This window comes from Oxyura jamaicensis, chromosome 13 (assembly GCF_011077185.1).
Source record: "Oxyura jamaicensis isolate SHBP4307 breed ruddy duck chromosome 13, BPBGC_Ojam_1.0, whole genome shotgun sequence".
NCBI lineage: Eukaryota > Metazoa > Chordata > Aves > Anseriformes > Anatidae > Oxyura > Oxyura jamaicensis.
The window spans coordinates 3,924,279-3,944,120 of record NC_048905.1 but is presented as its reverse complement, the minus strand read 5'-3'; the positions used below and the strand labels follow the sequence as shown (position 1 = coordinate 3,944,120).

The following is a 19,842-nucleotide window of genomic DNA, read 5'->3' as shown; positions in this document are numbered from 1 at the left end:
TCTTTAACATCTTCATCGATGATCTGGACGAGGGGATCGAGTGCGCCCTCAGCAATTTGCAGACGACACCAAGTTAGGTGCGTGTGTCGATCTGCTCGAGGGTAGGAAGGCTCTGCAGGAGGATCTGGAGAGGCTGGACCGATGGGCCGAGGCCAACGGTATGAAGTTCAACAAGGCCAAGTGCCGGGTCCTGCACCTGGGGCACAACAACCCCAAACAGAGCTACAGGCTGGGAGATGAGTGGTTGGAGAGCTGCCAGGCAGAGAAGGACCTGGGAGTGTTGGTTGATGGTCGGCTGAATATGAGCCAGCAGTGTGCTCAGGCGGCCAACAGGGACAACAGCATCCTGGCTTGCATAAGAAGCAGTGTGGCCAGCAGGGCTAGGGAAGTGATCGTCCCCCTGTACTCGACTCTGGTGAGGCCGCACCTCGAGTACTGTGTTCAGTTTTGGGCCCCTCGCTACAAGAAGGACATCGAGGTGCTTGAGCGAGTCCAGAGAAGGGCAATGAGGCTGGTGAGGGGTCTGGAGAACAAGTCTTATGAGCAGCAGCTGAGGGAGCTGGGATTGTTCAGCCTGGAGAAGAGGAGGCTCAGGGGTGACCTTATCACACTCCACAGGTACCTTAAAGGAGGCTGTAGCGAGGTGGGGGTTGGTCTGTTCTCCCAAGTGCCTGGTGACAGGACGAGGGGGAATGGGCTGAAGTTGCACCAGGGGAGGTTTAGGTTGGATATTAGGAAGAACTTCTTTACTGGAAGGGTTGTTAGGCATTGGAATGGGCTGCCCAGGGAAGTGGTTGAGTCACCATCCCTGGAGGTCTTTAAAAGACGTTTAGATGTAGAGCTTAAGGATACGGTTTAGTGGAGTACTTGTTAGTGTTAGGTCAGAGGTTGGACTCAGTGATCTTGGAGGTCTCTTCCAACATGGATGATTCGGTGATTCTGTGATAGCTTGAACCCCAGGAACAGACAAATATTTGAAACAGCAACATGACTTTTTAAGGGCTAATTTTTACAGATTGTTGAATCTTTAAATTGAACTTTGCTTAAATGACACCAAATTTAGACCACTGCATAATCACCAGAAGAGTGGCCATTATTGTTTCTCCTGTATTTCAGGAGAAATGTACTGAAGCCTAGTAAAAAATACTTATGAGCTAGCTCAAAAAAACTAGAAGTATACATACGAAATTATCTTTACAGCTAAAAGATTTTGATTGAAAATATTTTAAGTATGAGACTAATTATGAGATTAAATAATAAGACTAATTTCTATTTAATTTCATCTTTTTTCCTCTTGGATTAAGTATTATTAATTATAATGGTACCAACTAAATTAATTAACATCAATATGAGGCACAGGAACAGACATTAGTACATTAGGCAATCTTAGACAAATATCCATCCGTGAAAGCTCTTCTGTTATCCTCATTTATGAGTCATTTCATTTTGACTGGCATCTGCAGATGGCCCTGTGCGAGGTTCCCATCCCAGAGATGAACCTTACAGTGCAAAGTGTGATGCAGACCTTTCCTGCAAAGCCATACTTTTCTCCCCGTGCTCTGTGATAAAGAAGCCCTCAAAGCATTTCAACCTGTAAAGCAGAGTGCTGCCTCTCTAGCTGTCTGGAGGTAATAAGACCCACACTGGGATGTTCAAAGGTAGTACTTTCATCATTCATCCTCATTGAAAGCAATGATTAAAGAAGCAATAAAGGAACACCTCTTAACTGCAAAATGTAGAAACCAGCTCTTTGGAAAGGAGGAGGAGGAGATGGTTTGAAACAGACTGCAAGAGGACAATAAAAGTTAAAGAGCATTAAACAGCAGCTTTGAGCCTAAAGGTAAAGCAGTTAAGTACTGCAGAAATGAACCATAAAAATAGCATCATGATATGCTACAGTGATACATTCCTGCATCCTTAGTTAAAGATATTTCAACCTTTCCATTATGGACCCTAATTTCAAAGAAAACGGAACAATTATGTAGCCAAAGCAAGGCCCTGTTGCAGCCATAAAGCAGCAGTAGACCAGGTAAGATACAATCCATATTTGCTTGCCTTGAACCAGACCTAAACACACCCAAACAGCACAACTAAGAACTCTGTATAAGCATTTTACAATATTTTAACTCCACCAAAAGCAACCAGCTACTGCAAAACAGCTAAGCATAACTATGTTAAAAATAGAGACACAAAGGGTAAATGGAGACTTTTACCTCCACCTCGATGACCATTAAGGTCTGCAGCCATCAGCCCCCCAGATCCTGGGTCTGTGCCCTCACAGCTAGTTCAGGATACTCTTCCCAAGGTTTGTAGATGTAGGGATAACTATGGACAGCGATAGGAACTACATGCCGATGACATGTACCACCGGTGAAGATCAATTTTCCGAAATGGTGTTTCCAAGCTGAAAGTTGGCCTGATTTATCAGCCTTTGGGGCCTGATCCTCCTCCCTGGCCCCAGACAGCCTCACCTGGGCTGCCCCAGCCCCTCACAGCCCCAGGAGCTCCTGATGGGTCCCAGCTTGGCTCGGTGGATCACCTGCCTCCTGCATGGACCCTTTGGCCCCATACTGCAGCCTTGGCTTCAGCCCCGTCTCTGGCCCCAGCTCCTTCTGCTCCTACTTGGGCTCCCTGGGTGGATCCTGGCCCTAGGCCATCTCTTGCACTGTCCCTGGACCCTTTAACCTGTCTCAGCTCTGCCTGCTCCCAGTGCAGTCTTTCTAACACTATCAGCACCATGGTTTCTAATATCCTAATTTATTTATTTATGCATATATTTATACCTGGTCAAAATATCACACGCATGCTGTAATACACAACAATAGAGACCTGGGAGCTTCATATTTACTTTAAATTTACTTTGTCATCTGAAAAGTAATTAAAAATTGAGTATTTCATGAACACGTTTCATGTTTATGTTTGTATCGAATCAAGAGGTTCAAGAGAATAATTTAAAAAACAAACAAACAAAAAAACCACACCAATTTTAATTTACATCACAGAAAATAAAACAAATGTGATTAACTCCTCCAGAATCAATATTGAAACAAGAGATGGAGAAAGGATGCATTTGGAAAATGTGCTGTCTCCAAGCAGTCTGGGTATTTAGCCCAGACTGCCTAAGACGGCAAAGGAAAGAAGGGAAAAACATTCTTAGCAGAAAAAAATAACAATATGCAGACACACGTTGCCATGTTCGATGATTTCAGTGCTTGGCACTGTTAGATAAAGAGACGTCTGGAATCTAAATTGCGATCTGATTTTTGTAGTGCTGACATAAAGCATTCCCTTCAGACAGCTCAGGTACCACTTTCTGTTTCATAGTAATGTGACCATTCGCATATTGTTTTCAGCCAAGAGCAGAATGTGCTGAAGGTTACCAAAAGGTGAAAACAAAGTTGAGAAAGTCTGTCCTGATAAAGCAGCTGCTGTCAGCGGTGGCTTTGTCTCCAGAGCACTCTGCTGCTGAGATTAACAAACTGCCAACAGGGAAAACCATTCAGGTGCAGTGCTCTGGGAAGAGGCACTGTTAGGTGGGATCAGTGCTCACTTCAAAGCAGAACCAAAAAATAAAGGCTGAACTAACAACTTAGCAAAAAGGTGTCATTGGTTTTTGTGGCTACTGGTATGAATTTAGAGTAAAGAGAAAGAGTTACAGGCTAATTTGGAAGGTCTCCAGTGATGCTGCAGGCATCAATTTCAGCAAAACACTCTGCAAAACAGAAAAAGTCATCATCTTCTGAGTTAATATTCTTGTGATGAAACTTGTCATCAAGTCCTGTCAGGTGTGCAATTTCAGAAAAGAAGAAAATCGATCCTGAAGCACCTCTGGAAGAGTCTTAGAAGGCGGCGGTCCTGTCAGGAGGCTCTCTGACATCTCAATGTTTGCCTCTGACAAACGCAACTATGGAAAACTCCAATTAACTGCTGGGTATCTTGCAGCCTCCAAAACTAACAGCATTGCTTTGGTCAGCAACATGAATACACATGTATTCTCCGAGAGTTTGTGATATCAAACAGAAGAGGAGAAGGTCCGAAGTTATTACTGGAACTGATAAAACTCCACTGACAGGGAACCGGCACAAAATCAGAATGTGTAAAAGGAAACTCAGACAGCCCAGGCCTGGTTTTTGGGGATGCCAGTATTATGACAAAGAATCATCTTGCAAATAACCTGAGGAATTCCCTTCCAATAAATGTAAATTGGGACAATGTTACGACATCAGAAATTATATTACAGCTACTGTTGTACCTGAGAATGACTTAATATGAAACCAGAATTAAAAGCATTGTTCTAATATCGGGCAATGAACACAGCACCAACTGGCCCAGGCCGAATAGCCAAAACAAGTTCATCCTGTGGTTCTTTGTGATAAATAACAAATTCAGAACACCAAACCTTTTGGCTAGAGTTAGCTCCAAAACCTTCAGTAAGAAGGAATCCCCTTCCTTTTTGTTTTTGGACATTTCATGCTTCAAGTAACTTGTATTTACTTTTCATACCCACCTCTTCTTCATAGCATTTGTTTTGCTGTTTTAGCAAAGTGAATAAATGTGAATGACTCGTGAATAAAGCCCCTTGTGGGCAGCCCAGAGCTGGGTGTAGCAGCACAGATTCCCTGTGTGTTTCAGTCTCATTTTCTCTTCATGGTGCTGCACCCACTGGTGCTGTCAGCTTCAGTACAGCTGCACCAGCTTCTCCCCAGCTCCAAACCAAAAGTCAGTCTATAATCAGACTCTCGAAGGACTGGGCTGAGACTGCTCAGAGATGTAACCACACCATGCTGGGATACTGTGTGTGTAATCTGGTAGAGCAGCCTTAAATTCCCTGAAGGCTGCAACTGAAACATAACAACCGAGAAACTGTGACAACAAAACACCTACAACCATTGCAGGAGCCAGTGTTACAGGCAGTCCAGCTGCTCTACCTGTGTTCTGTGTTTTTATATCTATCTATCTCCCCAGGCAAGCAAGAGCAGACTGCTATTGCAGCCTTATTTTTCACTTTTTTTTTTTTTTTTTTTTTTTTAACTGAATTTGCTAGAATTCAGTAACTTTCTAGCATACTAGCAAGAGGGCAGCCTCAGACATACAAATTTCAGCACTGGCACGTGTCGCGTGAATGCCCAGCCTGCTTTGGCAATCACAGAAGGACTCTGCTTCGTGTCTGTGAACAAGGACACAAACACGTTCCTGCAAACAGCCCCACAATAGCTGATTTTAAATTCTGGGAGATCAGCTCTCCTATTCAAAGCGCAAGTTAAATACATTTGACACCCCCCACCCCAGATGACCACAAATGAGAATAAAGAGAACCACAACCTTCCAGGCACGCACTTAGTCATTTGACTGACTGAAGTGCTGCACCTTTTAATTTATATGCAACTGTTTGCCCCATGGGCATCAAGCTGTTAACACGTACAGAAGAGATTAAAATGAGCTTGCATACTGGATGAAATATAAATGAAAATTATAGTACTGTCAGTCTTGAATTTGGGATTGTTTCTCAAGTCTCCCAAAATGCATAATTGCAAATGAGACTGTTTGTGACCTCAGGAAGGGCAAAATGCATAATTTTCCAGCAAGACAGTCAATATGACTTATAAGCAAGTTCCCCCTGAGCCTGTGAGCAAGATATACTACTCTAGCACTATTAGCTGAGTAAACAAGAACTGTCCAAATGAATAATAAATGCTTTAAAATAGAACAGAAAAATGACAGAAAGATGTCCACCTCTCTGTCTTTCAATGCAAAGCAAATCAGAGTATGTGTATTGTGCATATTCTGATGTGAGGAACTCTCCCTGTTGCATCAGCCAAATACATCGCTGACCCAAGGCAGATTAAAACTCCTCTCCTCAGTAGTCAAGTGTTTTTCTCTGCGTGCTACAGGATGTCGGCACCCCAGGGCTCCTGGCCCCGCAACCCACCTGGTCTCGAGTGGCACGTTGCTGTTGAGCACCCAGCTGTCCTGGAGCTGCACGGACTCGGGAGTGGTGGCCAGGTCATTGGGTGCGGGAGCAGGCGCGTGGATCTGGTTGCGGCGGTTTGTGAGAGAGTTCCTGTTGAGGGAGTTGGCGGACGAGTGGTGGTGGGACAGCGAGTGGTTGTGAGGAGGAGGGAGAGGTGGCCTCAGTGTTGACTGGCTGTGATGGTTTGAGGGGCCTGAAATGGAGAAGGAGAAATAAATCACACCTGTGTTGATGGTATTATTCTCTTCAGCACTTCCAAGAGACTATTAACTACAAAACAAAACAAAACAACAACAACAGCAAGAAACCACCTGCAACCAGGAAACTATGCCTGTGTGCCTTTTGGGTGTGTAGCTACTAAAACAAAGTTAAATCAGATCACAGATTATTAGCAATTAGAGATAAAAACAGCATTTAGAGGCTGTACAGTTGCAATATCCTCAAAGACTGGTCTTTCTAGTCTTTCTCTGGAGAAAAGGCTTCTTGGGGGGGGGGAAACAGGACAGCAGTCAAGCTCAACTGTTCTGTGCATCAACCTGGAGGAATGTTTTCCTCCCTGTTTCTAGCAGGGAGTTGAGGAAGATGAACCTTAATGCATTAAAAATAGCTTTTGATAATATGGTCTTTATGCTTCTATAAAGCTTAATCACAAATCTCAATCTGCTTTCAGTCACTGTTAGTTTACCCATCAGCTTCAAAGGAACTGTATTCGTGCCAGCAAAAGAAGATTAAGCTCAAAATTTGAAAAGACAGCACAATACAATGATGGTATCTTTCATGTTCTTACATGTGATCAGGATTTGGCCTGTTCTTTTGTATTTAGCAATGCCACAAACACACATCAAGATCTGAAAATTACGCTAGTCCTTCAACCACTTTCATCGAAAAATGACAGGAGATGATTTGGGGAGATAAGGAAGGATATACACTTTTCTCATTCTTTGAGTTTGCATGGATAATGAAAATAAATTCTGCTAATCAATAAGGCAAGTGGATTAAATTAAAAAGAACATGCGTAGAAAATAGAATAAGGAGGTATCTTTCTAGCATAGTCACTATTACAAATAAACACAGAATGGTAAATACGTTTAAATGTAATTCCATATGTTGCAATAATTTAATTTTAATAAAAAAACACAAAACATTATTAAAAACAAATACTAAGAGGATTATGAATCGCACGCTTTAGTCATTATATCAAGTTGTAGTTTTCTAGTGAACTATAATCAGAAAAAGTAATATCAGTGAAATTATAATGATGTATGTTTGTTTTTGGAAACGGAAGCACATTCTGTACTTAATGAATCAAACAATAAAAGAAAGTGTCGTGAGGAGAAAACACTTGCAGCTAGACTGATCTATTTTCATTTGAAACAATGAAGTATAGAAAAACTGTTCAAATGTTCAATTAACTGTACATTAATTAAAGCCAATATTTAAAAAATAAAACATGGGAAATCATTGTTCAAGTCGGGGGACTAACCCCATGCGATAATCAGGCCACACAGCCTGATTATCAGCCAGGAACTGCAATAGGTGCCAAATTTCAGGTTAGGACCCAAACCCCTCCCGGGATCAGGAGAGGTGCCCGAGGCAAGGCCCCGGCCGCCTCCCTGCGGCCCAGCACAGCCACGCAGCCGCTGCTTGCCCCGCAGCAACAGGGCCCCTGGCCTGGGCCTGCTGGGCTCCTCTGCACGAGGCTTTGCCAAGAGAGATCTCCCACCTTCTCAAACGTCTCTGTGGGCCTGGAAAGGCACAGGCCGGAGAAGACCGAGAAGAAGAAACAACACAGGTTTCACTGGGACTTGCATAAGGCAAGAAGTCAGCCTGTGACAAGAAGCTTTAAGAAGGGAATGACAATAAATTCTGGATACTTCGTATACTGTTTTTGATCTGCATGGAAGCTTCTCTACCTTTTTTTGAATGTCTTTTTGCCTCAATGCTTATCCTGTGGTATTCAACCTGTTTTAAACACAAAGAAGCCAGTCACGAACACAACCTAAAAGTTCTGGGCCATCACGTGGCCTGGCCATCCTACTGTCCTTGCTTTGGCTATTTCTTCCACAAACTTGGAAGAGACTTTGCCCCGGAAAGTTAACATTTAAAAGCCCCGTTTGGACCTCCTAAAACATCAAATGTCTAATCTACGCTAGGTCCTGTGCCATTTCCAAACAGCATGTGGAGTAAGACACAGCAGGAAGAAAATGTGTTTGGACAATATCCACACGCATAGAAGCTTAAGTGGAATTACACTCCTAAAGTCTGTGTTCTGGCTTTAAACAAAGCATGTCGATTTGGATTTCAATAAATGGATCTTTATGAGTGATAAAATACAGACATGTGCCCTTGTGTGAAAAACTACTTTAAAAGATGTGTGCTCCACATCTTCTCAGCTCACTTTTGATTCAGCTTCTCCTTTTGGAGGATAAAAAGGGAAATGGTGAACAAAAAAGTTTTGGTTTGAGAGGCACAGCAGTGCTAGCTATACAAAGACTCTGAATCTTGCAACTACAAAATCATAGAGGCTCTTCTTAGAAGTGAGACAACTCTGTGCACTCTTATTAACGTACAATTTCTGTAAAACTAAAGAAGAAAAACGGAATTCAAGCTACCACGAATTAATGTCCTACAAGACTCAGGTCCACACAGTATTTAAAACATACTGCACAAAATAAGCTTTGTAGAAGTAACTGAACATATACCACAGCTGCAAAACCTCAGGACATCTGGTATAAGATGAATGTAGCAATTAACAAAGAATAAAAATCAAAAACCAATATCAAAGTTATATAGATATTACATAGCTTATATACATATTAAAATACATAAAAGCTAATATCTATATAAATGCTAACAAGGAAATATGCAGACACACTCCTATGTATATATGAGAGTTAAAATCTTAATATGCTGCTTCTTTGTAAATTTGTTTAAATAAATAAAATGCAGAAATTGAACATCACTGAACTTGCCAGGGTTATAAAACTGGATTCACATCTGACCATCTGAGTGCTTCTTTGTGAGCATCTTTGCCTAGAGTAAAACTTCAGTAGCAGTACCTGGAAATCTGTTAAGCTCAGAAGTTCAGACAATTAAGTCACTTGTCCTGTAATAAAAGCTCAGCAGCATGAAGGGCTGGCACAACGTATCTTGCCATATGACATGCTCTGCGGCCTCTTGCTGATTGCTTTGGTATTTGGGAGCTTAAAGACAGTAAGTGACCTGATGGAGCACATCTAGCTTTTCACATCACAAAAGAGATTTTATTTTTTAATATAGCAGCTGCCAATATTTGCTTGGGGAAAAATGCTGAGGAAATTATGCTGTTTCTGAATTATTACATTAATTAGAGGCTTCACCAGAATACACTGTCTGTTCTCCAACATTTAGGGCTTAAGAAATCTCTTAAAAACACAATGAAAATCACAGAACTGGAAATCTGACACATCAGTACTCTCCATGTTTTGGTTTCTGCATTTTTAAATTATTTTTTTTTGTGTGTGATTTAAATCCACAAACAGACAAACATACCTAATTCCAATGAATTTTAGTACATATTAAATGAGTGTTTCTGAAAAATCAGGGCCTGATGACCATACAATCAACATACGATTCTGCAGAGATCTTGCTATAGTCAAGAGCACCAGCTTTTCATTTAACATTTGCAAGTTGGAAGCTGACTGAAGATAAATTATTTTCTAATTAAGTAATCTGAGAATACAAAGTCTGAGCTAAATATCTTTGAAGTAAGCACAAGTTATTTGGGTTTAATCAGAACCAAAATGCTAAAAGTGTAGGGAAAAAAAATGCTCTGCTCTGTCCTTTTTTGAAGAAAACAATTTAATCAAGCTAGCTAGCACAGAGGTAACATTCAGCTAAGAAAGATGCACTTGTATCCTTAAAATAAAAGCAATAAAATGATACTGGGAAGGCAGAGGTGCCTCGAGTGCTGTGTGGGGCAGAGCCACTGCATCGCCATGACACTGACCTGTTCTGACACAGGCCGGGGAACACCGCCCAGCAGGAAAAGCCCCCAGATGTGAGCAGGAAAAGCACTTGGATGTCACAGGGTTACAGGTACAACAGCGATGGCTGCGTGCTCCTGAGTACGCACCTCTAAATGCTACTTCTCGGTCTCTGTTGCAGATTGGGTGTTGCCTAGCACACCAAGTGACACTTAGGGCCTGCTTCAATGTGGTCACATTAATTTCCAAGTTCTTCCAACTTTTTGGTGCACTAACTTAACACTCTCACTAAATGCACACAACACAAGGAACTGAGCAGAACAAGTGAGTCTCTCAGTACAGAGATCCAACTCCTAGCAGGATGAGCAGCGTCCCTAATCGGATATGAGCAATCTCTTTCCTGCATCCATGTTCTTTGTCAGTAATACCTCAAAAAAGTAATGGAGATTCTATCTTAGCTGGGCTGCACTATTCTCCATGCGATGATTAAATGCTAAAGAGACACACAAACATATCCTCAATCCTTTCCACAAAAGAACTAAAAAAATAATATGTATACATTATTTTTCTGAAACAAGCAATGATGCAGCTTATACCTAACCATTACAAACATTGAACATAAAAAGAGAATGAAGTTGATGCACTGAAAGATAAAATGAATAAACCAAAACCACAAAAAATCCTTGTTAGCCAGCATTAGAAACCCAGTCTTTAGCACTACTAATTCTTTATTCAAATAACTCTACCACTCTGTTTTCTCAAGGAAACCACATCATCTGCTATCACAATGAGTAACAGGTTTTTCACAGAACCACAGGGCTACTTTCCAAGCTAAATTCATCTTCAAAGGCAGATCACGTTACTCAGCCAGGGAGGAAGAGAACCACTCAGGCGTCCAGGAGCAGAACACAGCATTGCAGGGAACAGCCCCTCCTTGGCCAGCTTGCACCCAGGACGTCAGCCTTGCAGCCTAGGACCAGGGCTTCTTAACAGCAACGTGGACTCTGATACATGCTGTGTATGACTCAGTTCTTCTATTTGCTTGAATTCTCTGAATTATTTCATGCAAGGCCGAAGTTTAAATGGAATCTCAATATTCTCAAAATGTTTTCAACATATGCTGGAAAGAAGCAAGCTATCTTGCTTATAACCATAGATGTCATTAACTCTCTTGCTTGCTGTAAAACCAAACCGTTTGCCAGGCGTTCCTTCTTTTATCCACATGTTTTTACAGTGTTTGAGGCAAGAATAGCTTGAATGACTGGCTGTCATCCCAGACTGTACATTTCAAACTGAAAATGCAGTAAATGTGTGCTAGAAATTGTGAGTCACTTATCAGTGTCTGCCAGTGCACTGCAGCCATCTCCTCAGCACAATATTAGAATCAAAAATTAAATGTTCCTCTGGCAAAAAAACAACAGCCCCCCCCCCAAACCTCTTTCCTTACCACAACAGCCAAATAACCACAGGAAATGGGAGAGATGGTTTAATGTATGGAGTATTAGTCTGAGACTTTGTCATAGTTTCTGTATCCTCTGCTGACTGAGGCATCCCTTGAGCGATTGCGGATGAATCACTTGTTATCTATCTGCTTCTTTATCCATATCCTGCACAGGAGTGTTGAAGGTAAATTACCTTACCACTCACAAGGCGATCGGATACCACTGCAGCCTGAGTCGGTAAAATGCTTTGTAGCTGCGGCTCCCAGCCTGCAGGGCACAAGTTCATCACACGGGAGGCAGAAGCAGCAGCAACCAAATAAACTTGGCCAGACCGGAGTCCTTGCTGTGTACACAGAGCGTGGCTGCTACTCCATCACGCTCCTGCCATTGGAGGTGCTGCGAAGCTTAGAGCAGTCGTCCAAGGGCCCGCAGCCGGCCAGCAGAATCAGGAACACCAGCTTGTGCTCAGCGCTGCGGGAGCCAAAGGGATGGCAGACTTGGTCTCTGCACCAGATGGGTGGGATAGCTGTGAAAAGCCGACGTGCATGCTCGTGCAGGAGAAGACAACATCAAGAGACCCTTCACCAGAGCCTGACCCGATGGACTACATTTAGCCAGTTTTCTCAAGTGTCACCTACAGAAAGGTTTAAAAACACTGCCCTACAAAATAGTACTCAGATGCGATGTACTAATTATATTTGCTTAAATACATCACTTAAATATGCATTACCTCACTGCATGAGGTGAGCCGACTGCATAAAATAACGGCTAGTCAATGGCAAAACACATTGCTTTAATAATAATGCTTTACATAGGCTCGGTATCCCGTGATAGCTTTACGCATTTATATATATACATATATACATATATAAAAGCAAGCACGCTATTTCCCATTTTACGTATCAGAAAAATGAGTCACAGAGAAGTTAGAGTCACCTTTCCAATTAAAAAAAAATAATAAAAAATATCCATGCATTTCCCTATCAAGCTTCTCATTTAATTTTCCAATAATGAAACAGATATAAAACATATTTCAGAGAGACCAAGGGTGCATTTATCTTCTTTAGCCTAGATGTCTGATTGCTGCCTGAAGAGGGCACTGATGTAAGAAGAACTAAAAAGAAAAGCGTATGTATGTATTTCTAACTGATAAAAGGTTAACCATTGCCATAGAACATGAAATCCAGAATGCTAAAGTTTGCTCTGTATGCTTGGTTCTTCAGAATGGAAGGAGTTCAACCCTATCCAGTCTTACCCAAACACCCTCCAAAGCAAACTCAATTTGATATACCGAAAATCACACCAAAGAGAAACTGGAAACAATTTTTCTGAACAACATACAGAAACTTCTGAGCAGAGGTTTTTGGCCAGCAGTGTAAGCTGACAGAAATACAGCTTGAAAATGGCTGTTTCCCTCGATGGTCCAAGGGGGAGACTGAACATTTTCCGAGTGACATAACAGTAATTGTACCGTAATTACCAATTCATTGCGAATCTGGAGTCAGGTGCAATAAAGTCATCCCCGAAGCTATTACAGCAGTACTTTGGATTTTATATAAGCCAGTTAGCTAGCACACAAAGCTGTTTTCCAAAGGTGTGAAAGAAATGCTAGTCACAGATGTTTTAATGCAATACATTGTTTTGACCATTTCAGAAACTTCACAGAACATATTATGCAGTAATAATATCGTATTTCCAAAATAATCTGAAAATTATTTATTACATCTGAAATAATAATAGAAAAGAGAAAGTCTCTGAAAATAAGTTACTAAAAGTAACTGTGTAAGACAGAAGATCTGATATGAGAAATTTGTGCAATGCTCTTGCACTGTTTTTTCTGGGTTAAAGAAGTTTTTTCAGAAATATTTACACTATCACTTCATCAGCCCAAAAAAAGCATCAAAATAATAATTAAATACCCTTTTTCTTTTAGACTGAACTATCTGGTAATCAAATGGTGGAAGTAAACACTGATCTATGTGGATCATTAAAACATGAAGACGCACTGACACCAGGACGTGTAAGGTTCCTGGCGAAGTCCCCCAGGACAGTTCAATTTCACAGCTCCAGGGAAGCTAGAGTTAAGTGCTCTCTGGTCAATCTGTTTCACAAAATGCAGAACAGGTAAGAAAAAATAGCATAAACTATATGGAAAAGTATAAGAATGGTGCATGATGCTGTAGTAAACACAAGTAAATACAATAGAATGCGTCTGTTGCATTGAATCAGATTTCAGTAGGTTATTTCTCTTTTTAAAAGCAGGTAAAATACAAATGACTACAAGTAAGAAACAAGCACTTCCCTGCCTCCTGTAGGGAACGGCACGCTGCAAGCACTGCATGACTAATGTGTCTTCCAAAGCAACTAGGATGGGGCTCTAACTCTTTATTAGTTGGTGTGGGACAAAAAAGAAAGTCACAAACCATTGGACTAAGAAGTCCTACAGAAGTTGCCTGACTTTTCAAGGTACTGGAGAGTTTAACCTCAGCTACCATGGACAACAGGTTCTGTCATTCAGAAGATGAAACCATGAGTTAATGAGTACAAATGAAAGGCATCATGAGGTGGTATATGAAAGCCTTCCCACAGTTTGTAACTCAGCAATAAATGAGCCAACTTATTAAGCTAGAAGTTCGTATAAAAGTTTTTAATTGGAGAGTTTAGGGTGTGTAGAAAAAAAATCACAAAGTCAGATGTGGAAAAAATAGAAGAAATCAATACTAGAGAACCTCAGCTAGGAAAATAATCAGTCTTTGTCATTGGGTGCTGCAGCTGGGACAACTTACCAAAATACACCTGATGTGACTGGCTTTCAGGGTGAGACCCCAGGCCCCTCTTCTACAGCCCCGGGGCTGTGCAGGGCCCCCCAGAACAGCCCCCAGCACGGCCGAACTGGGGGGACTCAGCTTGAGGAGGCTCGGGACAAAGCTGTGGGGCTTTTAACGGGTTATAAAATACGTATACCTGATCACTTATTATCAGTGGAAAAAAAAAGAAAACAGTCATCATCACCCCCTGGGACCACACTGCCCCCCCCTCCCATTTCACGCAGCCCACCTCTGATTCCCTAACTGCCATGCAGCTATGAGCTCCGGCTGCCAATTACGATGTGCACAGTTCTTACCTCTCCAGCATGAAAGAGGCAATTGAATTTAAAACCAGAAGAGCTCGTTTAATCATACTGGCTGGCACCTAATGCTGAAGCCTGTCCCCAGTGTCAAGGAGACAGCAAATACCAGAGTCCCTCCTATTGTCTATATGCCATATGCTTTCTTGAAAAACAGTTTCACCCTGGGAACTCAAAGCAACATCTTTTATTTGTCTGTCTTAGTTTCAAGGCCATGAGTTTATTTTTCCGAGAAGACCAGAAATGCAAAGAGACTCAAGCAAAGAGCCACAGAAACTGTTGTTATTAATTGAACCATGAGGGAAGAGATTCCATTTTCTATTTAAGGTATAGTGATGATAATTGAATTATGTAGTATGTCTTCCTTCAGAGTGTCTTAGACCACCACAATACTGAATTTGTATGGTGAAAAAAAAGAGAGGAAAACAGCTCTTGGGTGCAGTACTGCATTCACAGTAATGACAGCAGCAGTACTAAAAAATAATTTAAAAGCAAGAAAAAAAGATGACTATGATTTATTTATCCAACTAAAGTCATAGGAGATACTAGATACTAGTTAGGTACCAAGACTGCAGTTTGGCCAAAACCTCTGGATAAACATCTGCCACCCTGCAAAAATTGCTAACAGCTTTACTGAAGGATGACAAGTAATCAAAACCTATGTTAGAAATCTCTGCTCACAAGTGTGTGTGGATTGCTTAAATCCCTTGGACAGAAAAGGTTCATGGCAGTTAAAGCTATAACGTGAGAGATGAGTTTCAGAAAACCCACAGACCAAGGGCAAAACTTTTAGATGCTGACATTGACTTGTAAAACCGTGACAGAGAACAAAAGGAGATAAGGAGGATTCCACAGTAAGTCAAAGAAGCCTGCTTCTTTGAGACATAGGGGCAAGGCAGGAATGAAGGAAAAATAAACTATTTCTTAAGAGCTCTTAGAAGAGCGTGATAAGTCTTCTACATAAGAAGGATTCTCCTTGATGATTACATGTTATATGTGTAGGTTATATGTATATTAGCTGGTAATTTGCCACAATATAAGCTGATCAGTAGGTCAGAATAGAAGATCCTAGAACCCCTCTTTTACACTGTATGCTGTTTGGATGCTGTCAGGCTCTAATTCTGGACTGGATTTTGTTTGTTTTATTTTCGATCAAGAGTTCCCACTGTCCATGTGGTCTGAAGCAATCTCAAAGGATGGTCATTGTTTGCAGCTCTCATGTCCCCATTAGAAGGGGATGCACATTTGCATCAAAGCTTCTAATCGGTTTTCCCTGGAAGAAATTATGTTTGTGCAAGCCAACATTTCCCAGTAAGCCATCTCATCACTGCCTGAGGTAGGCAGCCAAAGCGGTCACTTCAGAACTGCAGCACTGCTCCAGCACAAAGCTGGACACCGCCAAGCTCATTCAGTGTCTTGCTCAGATGTCACTGATCTATCAGTTAATCTGTATCTCACATAAGGAAAATTCACAAGAAGAATAATTATTAGCCACCGAGAAAGGCTCTAACATTTTGATTCATCTTCGTTGCCCCTTGCTACAAGAAGGACATGGAGGTGCTCGAGCGAGTCCAGAGAAGGGCTACGAAGCTGGTGAGGGGCCTGGAGAACAAGCCTTACGAGGAGCGGCTGAGGGAGCTGGGACTGTTCAGCCTGGAGAAGAGGAGGCTCAGGGGTGACCTTATTGCACTCTACAGGTACCTGAAAGGAGGCTGTAGCGAGGTGGGGGTTGGTCTGTTCTCCCAAGTGCCTGGTGACAGGACGAGGGGGAATGGGCTGAAGTTGCACCAGGGGAGGTTTAGGTTGGATATTAGGAAGAACTTCTTTACTGGAAGGGTTGTTAGGCATTGGAATGGGCTGCCCAGGGAAGTGGCTGAGTCACCATCCCTGGAGGTCTTTAAAAGACGTTTAGATGTAGAGCTTAGGGATATGGTTTAGTGGAGTACTTGTTAGTGTTAGGTCAGAGGTTGGACTCGGTGATCTTGGAGGTCTCTTCCAACCCAGACTATTCTGTGATTCTGTGATTCTGTTTTTAAATGAATGAGAAGTTTACTGGCTGTTCCAGTCTGTAAATAGAAAACATCCTAAAAAATGTTAAAAAGAGTAAGTATTAATTTCATCAGTTGTGCAAGACACTACAAATTTAGCAGATATTAAGTCACAATTCTGTATTTGAAAAACCCAATGAGATTGTTTTGATATCAAAACTATGGCACAATGACAGCACGATCTTCCTATTGCTCAACTGACATGCAAGAAAGACGCTTGTCATATTAAATCTTCAAAGCTACCTACAGAGTTATGCTCGACACTTGGGCTATTCTGCACGGCCATTTATCAACTAAATTTTAAAAGGAATATTCAGAAACAGGAGTCAAGCTTAAGAAATTACAAAATCAAGAGTATTTTTTTCCCTAAATATCTCTAGTAATCTAAGTAAAAGTTATCATCATTATGTTATTACCAGTAAATTGGAGTATCTATAATTATTGATAGCAAGATATTTGTTAGGTGTCCCTACTTAACACGTAAAGAAACAAACAAACAAAAATATAAAAAGTAAAACTTATCTATCTAAAGCATTGCTATTAGATATCTGTTACTCTCTACGCTGATAACAGCAGATTTTTTTAAAATTGTTTTAAATTAAGATATTCATTCATTTTTACTACTTTTGCTCCTATTTGCATGTGTGAAAGATTTTCATTTACACTCATTTATCAACTCAGGCAACTTCACTGACAAGGAAATTCACTCTGACAAAAAAAAAAATCAAACTGCCTTGAGAAGGTTATCGCTGATGTTGGTACATGCATATGGCACCTAGATCAGGAATAAGTATGATCTTTTATCAAACACACTCTCAAATATTATGATTATCTTTGACATATTCACAAAGGCAGATGGATGTCCAGGTAGCAAAGATCTTATTTTAAAGAAGTATTTCTGAAAGAAATACTTCCCACAAATGTAGGAAGGCAGAAGAGGTGTTGAAAAGTAAAGCATGGTATTGAAAGAGATCTTAAAAATCAATAACCCTGGTTCAGTGCTAAATACCCAGAACATAGTTCTTATCTGTCAAAAATGCCTGTAGTGAGTGTTACATATACTCAGTTGATCACTACTTACAACCACACCATAAAAATAATAGTAATACTTAATGTTTTTTAAGACATCTGCCATGTGTTTTTCGTAAAGTGCTTCCTAAATGAAGCCTCATAAGGTATGGATATTAGCAAAATTCCATATAAAATTCATATAAATTCATATAAAATGAAACACAGGGAGTAATGAATTAATACTGAACCGTGTGTCCCAACCCTAGTACCCTGGTTCTGTCTTGGTCTTATCCCCCTTATAACAGACCCTCCTTGTCTGGTATGTTCATTTCTCTGGCTGTAACAAAGTAAAACACATGAAAACTCATTTGAGTGGGTGCTAAGCGAAAGTAACTCATGCTTCAATTTAGCTGTGATTTCAAACAGTTTGTTTTTCCTCATGCAGAGCATTTAACTAATATATTTCAGTAAAGAGAAACAATTCCATTTTTTTACATTGGCCATATGCAATATATTGGCTAAATGCAATATACTGCTGCAGGATCTTTTAGGCAACTGCCTCAAAAAACAAACAAAACCAACACACAAGAAAAAACGTAGTTGACCACAGGTTTTGCAAATGATAGATAACACAAGTCCTACCCATTGGAGAGGATTACATTTGTAAGCTGCTGCTCAATTAGAACATTTTAACAAAAACATAAGAGCAAAGCTATCCTCTGCAGGGCATGAGAGTCTATCATTGTTAAAGCTTAAAGACGGTTCCATGCATATCTTCTGCATTTTCTGAAGTAGCAGTCTGGAACAAAACCCAAACTACACATCTGTGTAGGATATTGAAAGACATCTTGATGCGGTTTCACTATTTCAATTTACTTGCATGTTTTTCGATGCAAATGCAGGGAAACATGGCAAGCTGTGCAATGGAGGGAGGGGAAGTGAACTCTGTTTTGCTGTACAGTGTCTTTATTAACCGAGACTCCACAGAGCTCTAAATTTATGAAATACTCTAGAAAAAAACATTATTAAATTATTCATCAGTGATAAGACAATTAAGATGCGAACTAAAGGGGCGAGTGGAAGCTTGGTCCTGAGGGAGAACAGCTGGTCCTCTCATTAAAAGTATGTTTTGGCAGCAAAATACCCCCCGAATAGAGGGAACCTGCTGCTAAAGCAGCCTCAGAGTCAAATTTAGGAGCAAGTGACAAAGAAAGATTCGTGTGAAGAGTAAGGTGGGTGTACGCTGGGTGCAACTGCGTCTGGTGCAAGCTGCACTTCCCTGGCTTCTGGCAAAGAAGGTGCCGCGATTCGATGGCACTTCAGCCACCACATCAGACGGTGGCCTCATCAGCCACCAGGCAGCTCTGTGCTGCTGTGCGGAACTGCACTGAGGTGGGGAGCCTCGGAAAGGTGTCACACACTGCACCAACGCTTACCGCAGCCTCAACGCAGCAGTGAGGGTGGCAGTTGAAGCCCTAAATCCCCTCCTGCCCTGTTTCAGATCCTATGTGTATCAACCACAACATGTGGGTTTGTAGATAAAGGAAAGGTTCACCAGCTGCCCAAGATCTTCTCAGGACAAGCCCCCCCGGGAATGCTGACCGTGAGCAGCGCCCAGCCGCACAGGGCCGACAGCCCGCGGGACGGGCGGGCATTTCGCCTTGGGGATGCGATGGTGCAGTGCCACCGAAAAGGGCACAGTGTGAATGGCATGGAAAGCCTTCCAGAGGTGGAAAACAGAAAAGAAACAGGACAGAGAAGGGAAAGGGAGCAAGCTGGCACAATGACTTTCATGGAGGGAAACAACACGCACACAAATACAGCAGCGTCCTGCTCTAACAGTCTGGTTACAGTGCCAGAGCCCTGGGGGTGGCTGAAAAATTCATCATTAAATGCCGTAATGTTTTGGTGACACAGAAGTGCAAAACTGGACATTTCATCTTAATTTTGTACAATCTTCCCAGTTTGGTAAAACACTGCTAAACAATTTCCTCCCTTAATGCCACCCCCTTTAATCCCACATTTCCCTGTGAGCATGGAGTGCCTTTACAGCTAGAAGCAGAAACATGCAATAGCTTTTTTTTTTTTTTTTTTTTTTTTTTTTCCCAAACAAATAATTCTGCTTAAAATTGTTACTTGCATTCTTGCATAAGATCAAATGTTCTGTACCAGGCAGGAATTCAGACATTCTTACACAGCATTACCTCAGTCTGTTTCAGAACCTGATTTAGGTTGCAATAAAGTGCAATAAATGGAATTTCTTTCAAACCTCTGATCT

At 41.4% G+C, this 19,842-nt stretch overlaps 1 protein-coding gene across 12 annotated transcripts in view; it reads right to left on the bottom strand.

Annotated features, from left to right (window-relative positions):
* TENM2 (teneurin transmembrane protein 2) overlaps positions 1-19,842 on the bottom strand; it is an 823,338-nt gene that overhangs the window by 164,666 nt on the left and 638,830 nt on the right. For all 12 annotated transcript variants that reach the window (XM_035338985.1, XM_035338975.1, XM_035338974.1 and 9 more), the window contains one exon: positions 5,930-6,164. In XM_035338985.1, the coding sequence (XP_035194876.1) occupies positions 5,930-6,164 (235 nt within the window). The remainder of the gene's footprint in view (positions 1-5,929; positions 6,165-19,842) is intronic.